Source organism: Ambystoma mexicanum, chromosome 10 (genome assembly GCF_040938575.1).
Source record: "Ambystoma mexicanum isolate Mex_15411 chromosome 10, UKY_AmexF1_1, whole genome shotgun sequence".
In the NCBI taxonomy this organism is placed as follows: Eukaryota; Metazoa; Chordata; class Amphibia; order Caudata; family Ambystomatidae; genus Ambystoma; species Ambystoma mexicanum.
The window spans coordinates 1,188,237,071-1,188,243,070 of NC_090932.1; the positions used below are offsets into that span (position 1 = coordinate 1,188,237,071).

At 49.8% G+C, this 6,000-nt stretch overlaps 1 protein-coding gene across 2 annotated transcripts in view; it reads right to left on the bottom strand.

Annotated features, from left to right (window-relative positions):
- LOC138492163 (uncharacterized) overlaps nt 1-5,084 on the bottom strand; it is a 1,449,912-nt gene extending 1,444,828 nt beyond the window's left edge. Inside the window, exon 1 of one of the 2 annotated variants that reach the window (XM_069619172.1) lies at nt 4,880-5,083. In XM_069619172.1, the coding sequence (XP_069475273.1) occupies nt 4,880-4,949 (70 nt within the window). In that variant the 5' untranslated portion in view covers nt 4,950-5,083. Of the gene's footprint in view, nt 1-4,879 lie in introns of both variants that reach the window. The other variant, XM_069619173.1, reaches the window with a different exon arrangement.
- Nucleotides 5,085-6,000: the final 916 nt, after the last annotated feature.

Genomic DNA, 6,000 nt, shown 5'->3' on the forward strand with positions numbered 1-6,000 from the left:
TAATTGCCAGGTCCTTGTTAAAAGTGAACTCCCCCATCGCCAGCACTGTTTTTCAGGTCGTGTCCTGCCATGGCAATGTAGTTCAGCCAGGTCGAGTCACTGTAGCCCAACATTTCGGGGGTGCTGACTTTTGTGTCTGAATGAATGATAAATAATGCATTTTTGTATGTTCTGGGTGGAATGAAATTTGTGAATGTCGTATGATAGGTTATTTATGATAGGTTATTTATAACACGCTTAATACCCAGAGGTTTCTAAGCGCGGACCCGGGGATCAAACCAGTGTTGCTCTGTGTCATCTTGCTTCCAAGGCGAGCACGTTGCCGCTGAACTATCCTCCCGAGACATTTTATGTTGTTGTGTCACTGGATGGGTGGCTGGCAGGCAGGAATGAAGATGCATGTGGGCCCACTTTTAACATGACAGTTGGGGGCCCCATGCTTAGAGCAAAAACAGTCTGAGGCACCTGTAGTTCTACCTTGAACTAATGCCGTTTCCATGGCGCACTGGTTCTTCCTGCACTTTTGTCCTGTGCCCTTATGTTTGTCCTCTGTGTTTTTGTTTGTGCACCCTGATGCCTGCGGGCTTCGGCACCTTATAAATCAAAAAATAATATAAATAAATCAAATTACAATAGTGACAGATAAGGTTAATAGCTGCAAATGATCTCGAGGCGGCCAGCCAGCAGGGAGCTTAAACACTAAATTCCCACTGAAGAGCTCTAAACCCTTATTTGTCAGCAAGTGGCTGATGTGGATGAACCAGTGTTAAAAGGCAATGAAGTGATAACACTTCGGTGTATCCTGTGGGAAGAAGAAATGCACTTTGTAATGCAAGCGCTGCAAAGTGCACATTTTAAGCCCCAGAACAAAAATAGAGAGAAATGAATATATTGCTGTGTTACAAGACCGCTGAGTGCTGACTGGCATCATGGGGCAGGTGCTGGCGGCCGCCCCTGAGGTTCGAGGCCTCTTCTATTTGAAAAGGTTGAAAGGCCCTGATGCTGTCCATGGTGAATGGGTATGAATTTTGAGTGTGTGTGTATATGTATATATGTATGTATGTATATGTGTGCACGCGAGGTACTTGGCAATTGCATTTGTTTATGGGCATCGAGAAGGCAAATATGAAATATTACATGGTTATACTCAGACTGGCATTTTGGGGCCGCCAGTCTAGCCCTTTCTTACTGTGACTTGACTTTATTCTGGGCATCTTGATAAAGCAAGCATGGTGTGTGTTATTAATTGGCTAGACTGGCATTGTTGTGTCAATGCAGTGAATTCTAAAGACACAATGTGGTATTGTTATAACTTTCAGAAGACTGGTGTGTCTTTAGAATTTAATTTTAAAGATACGCCACCAGTTTCAATCAAGTTATGACAGAGCATCGGCAGGGGACTCTTGTGGTGTCGTAGTTTAGCATTATCCCTCAGAGCCACCATCCACCCTTCCTCCACCCGGCCCCTTTCTTTCAGTTGGCATGTCCCCCTCCCCAACATTATCAGTAAAGTTACTCCACTGTAAATAATGTGACCCGGCACACAGAGCATTTTTTGTGAAGACATGAGTCACTGTATGGCTGTGCGCTGACATGAGATGTGCTCATACATGCCCTGAAAGTGTGGAGGCTCCTTCCAAAGATAGTCCTAAAGGTCCCCTCCCCTGAGCATCGAGGGAGCGATCTGGAAGCTCCAAGCTGACTGACAGTGGTCGAAGTTGGTGGGAGCGGTTGGGAACGGTGTTCCTCTTCTTTTTAAAATTAAGTTTTACTGTTCCTATACTTTTATTTTAAAAAGAAACCATTCCAGAATGGTTCAGGGACGTCATTTCACCAAAATGCCAGGGGTAGCGGAAGTGACATCACACAACCCTTGACCCCTGATGACATCACAGGAAGTGATGTCATTTGACCCCACCCCAAAGTGATATCGCGGGAAGCGATGGAACACGACCTTTCACCCGTTGACAAAACAGGAAGTGGCATCACATAGCATTGTACACTATGAAAAATATGGTTACGAAATCACTATAATGTGATATACATTTCATACCTGAATGGATTGCCATATGTATCGTTAAGATCAGTGTGTATAGGCCCATATTACCAAATTACTGTGATTGCAAGCAGACTCAAATGATAATGATGTGTTATTATATAGCACTTAAGCTTATGCGCTTTACATAGAAGAAATATACACACAATATCACCCAACCTGTGTTGGTACCCATTTATCGACCTCAGAAGGATGAAGGGCTGAGTTGAGGCGTTTAAGAACAGACTAAATCAGTGACTCACCCCCTGAAGTGTGCCTGAAATACACATTTAATGAGTCTAGCAATTATTGTATAGAATTCCAGAAAGACACATTTTTTGGCATTCCTATTCTTTCTTATTTAGTGCTGAAAGTGTTAGACTTGTGGCCCTCATGTTCTCATTTTTCTTCTTTTTTAAGGGGCCGTAACAAGAAAGCCAGCCACTCCAGAATTAAAGAGCCACATTGTGCTGGCCACAGCTCAGGAGCTTGCATTTTTTTTAGAGGTCGCAAGGGAGACGACCCCCAAATGACGTCCCTGGAACGGTTTCGTTTTAAAATAAATGTGTAGGAAGAAGTTGAAACTTGCACTTTCAGTGCACTACAATGAACGTTCCCCAAAACGGCAGGTGCATGTGTTTGGGGGTTTGTATTGTGTGTGGGAGGGGGCGTGGTGATGGGGTTTGTGGGGAGTGAGTACAGGGCCGCAGGGAATATGGTTCCACTATTTTCATACGCTTCGACGAAGTGCCAAAAACAAGAGGGGGCTGTGAGAAGGTAAATGCGGGCACACAAAGGAGAAAGGGGACTGTGAAACAAAGGATTTTATGGTATTGGGACTAAAATGGTCTCCCCTGGAACCTCTCTGCTGGCGCCACCTTAGACAATCATCAAGAGGTTCCTCTGGGTAGTACCTTCTCTGCACTTGGAGAGCTCTGTGGCAATGTAGCCACGCTGAGATGCAGCACCTGTTATGCACTTGGAGAGCTCTGTGGCAATGTTGCCAGGCTGAAATGCAGCACCTGCTATCAGGGCCGGCCTTAAGGGCAGCAGCGCCCTGGGCGAATTGGCGCCCCCCACCCCTCGCCCTTCGGCGCTCCTGGTTAACTGAAAGGGGCGTGCCAGGAGCCACTTTTTTTTTTTAACCTCCTCGCTTGGCGAGGAGGTAATAGTGTGAATAGGGCGCGTTAACACCCCATTGCCATTGAATGTGCCCGCCGCCGCAGGTTCATTCAATGGCAATGAGGCGCCTGCCACACCTTCTGCCACTACGCCAGCTCGGGGGATTCCTTGAAAGACTCCCCCGAGCTGGCGTGGTGGGGACTAATGGCGCATTTTGCTGTTAAATGCACCCGCGGTGACGCGTGCTCTTAACAGCAAAAGGCTGCCTGCCGCGCCTTCTTCCACAATGCCAGCTCGGGGGAGCCCTTGAAAGACTCCCCCAACCTGGCGTGGTGGGGGCATATGGCGCCCTGGGGGGCGTGGCGCCCCGAGCGGTCGCCCTGCTATGCACTTGGAGAGCTCTGTGGCAATGTAGCCACGCTGAAATGCAGCACCTGCTCTGCACTTGGAGAGCTCTGTGGCAAAGAGCTCTGTGCCAATGTAGACACGCTGAAATGCAGCACCTGCTCTGCACCTGGAGAGCTCTGTGGCAATGTAGCCACGCTGAAATGCAGCAATAGCTGGGTTCAGACTGCCACAGTGAACGGCTGGGAGCAGTAGTCTGTGATGGGGACCCAGAACCCCGCTGGTCCCTAGTAGGCCCCCAAACTTGGCTGACAGTAAGTGACTTCCACGAAGCTCATCCTCGGGTGAGTGTAGTTTTCAGTGTGTAGGTTCCCTGCTGAGAGCAAAGCTCTAAACCTGCTTTCCCTGCAGCCCCGGACATCAAGTGGACTGGGGTGACACGTGCTACCCCTGGAATCTGATTGGCCACCCCATTATCCTGAACTAGGGTCATTCTCTGGCAGCACTGTGTGTGTGTGCGCCCCCCTACTTCATGCCGCCCTGCACAAGTCAGTGCCCCACTTGGGCCACCCCGGTTTAAAGAGTCGGGGCACGCCAATGGCCCCGGACTCCTGCCAGTAGCTTCTCAGGGGCACCTGTAGCGTTGCAGGGGTCGACCCCCCTCTAAAGCCAGTGCTGGGCTCCTGGGTTGCCATCTGCTTGAACCTCAGCCCACGTCCAGAAGTCTCTCAGTACCACACTCCTCCACATTTGTTAGAAGAGGACAGAATACCGATGCCAATGACAGGCCTGCTCTTTGGGCTGGACTTGAGGAGGCGCGAAGGGCACCATAGAATAGGCGCCCCCTCAACCCCCCATCCTCCCTTCCCCCTTTCCTCTGGCAGTTGCCGCCTTGGCCCGCCCAGAACTTGCCCGCCCCCCCCCCCTTGCTGCAGGTAAAAACTCAGAAAGAGTGTGCGATGGATCGCATATGAAAACCGTACTATCGTTGCATTCATGGTGTTATAGTCCTGGCCAGGGCATGCGCGCGAGCACAATAAAAGAGAGAAATGTACCGTTAACACAATACAGTTTAAATTGTTGCAACTTTGCTGGGGGTGTAAAATAAAGGGTCGTTCTCACTGCCTCTAATACCAAGACCGTCACTCCGCGAGAAGTCCCTAGTCTGTCCTCGGCACTTTCCGACAGAGGCGCGCTTCCGGAATGACACCGGTGGCAGCTGACCACGGCAGGGGCCGCATTTGTTAGTAAAGGCCCGCAGTTGCCGAGTCAGCAAAACGGAACGAGCGGCAATGATTCACGGGATAAAGTCCCTTCCGAACAGGTTAGCTCATCATGTCCAATGATATTAAGAGCCTCAAAGAAAGTTATATTTACCGAATGCCGGCGAGAGGAGGGCGACGAGGAGGGCCGAGAGAGCAGCCAGGGCAGCCGGGGCACGCGTCATGGCGGCTGGCTCTTGCTTCAGCTGTTGTTCGAGTGTCCCTCGCCTGGGAGGGAATGCCAGGCTGTCGCTGCTGAAGCAGCCAACGCTGGGAGATGAACTGAAGCCCTCGGGGTTCAAAGGCTGCCTTTAGCATGCCACGGGGAGGGAGAGGGAGAGGGAAGGCGCAAGGAGTATATACAGGAACTGGGGTTTCATGCCAAGGAAGCCACTCCTGCGTCTTCAGAGACGGCAAGTGACAGGCGGATGAGCAGGCCGTAAGCAAAGCACGCGCCGGCAGCAGTGGAAGCAGTGTACTGAAAAAAGTAGTGGAGCCGTGGTCTCGGCAGGGGAAAGGGTAGGTGGAAGCACAGTGCAACTCGTGACAAGGTGTTACAGCCAGGGCATTGCACTAGTCTAAGTGACTAGCAACTAGGCAGTGGTCGAAGTGTATGAAAATAAGTAGTGGCGCTATGTTCCCCGCTGGCCTGCCCCAGCTCCCCACAAAACCTATCACTGCACCCCCTCCCACACACAATACAAAACCCCAAACCAATGTGCCTGCTGTTTAAGGAATGGTCAGTGCAGTGCACTGAAGTGCAAGTTTCAACTGCTTCCTACACTTTTATTTTGAAACAAAACCATTCCAGAATGGTTTCTTTTTAAAATAAAAGTATAGGAGCAGTAAAGCGTAATAGAGAACTAGTAGAGGCGCACCGCTCCCGCCCACTTCCGACCACTGCAGCTCGGGTGAACAGATGTCCAGGTTTTGCCAGGACTGTCCAGGTTTTTGGTGCTCTATCCCCCTTTCTCAAGATCATGTTCCCATTGGAAACTGCAGTTGTCCTGTATTTTTTGTAGTAGTTCTTCATACAGGGACGTCTTTTAGGGGTCGCAACTGCGACCCCTGAGGTCTCTCTTGCTACCCCTAAAAAAAAAAGAAAAAAAAGAAAACATTTTTCTTTTTTTTTCTTTTGTTTAATGCAAGGTCCTGGGCTGTGGCCAGCACCATGCGGCTCTTTGCTTCTGGAGTGGCCGGCATTCTTGTTCAGGCCTGTTAAAAAAAAAAATAAAG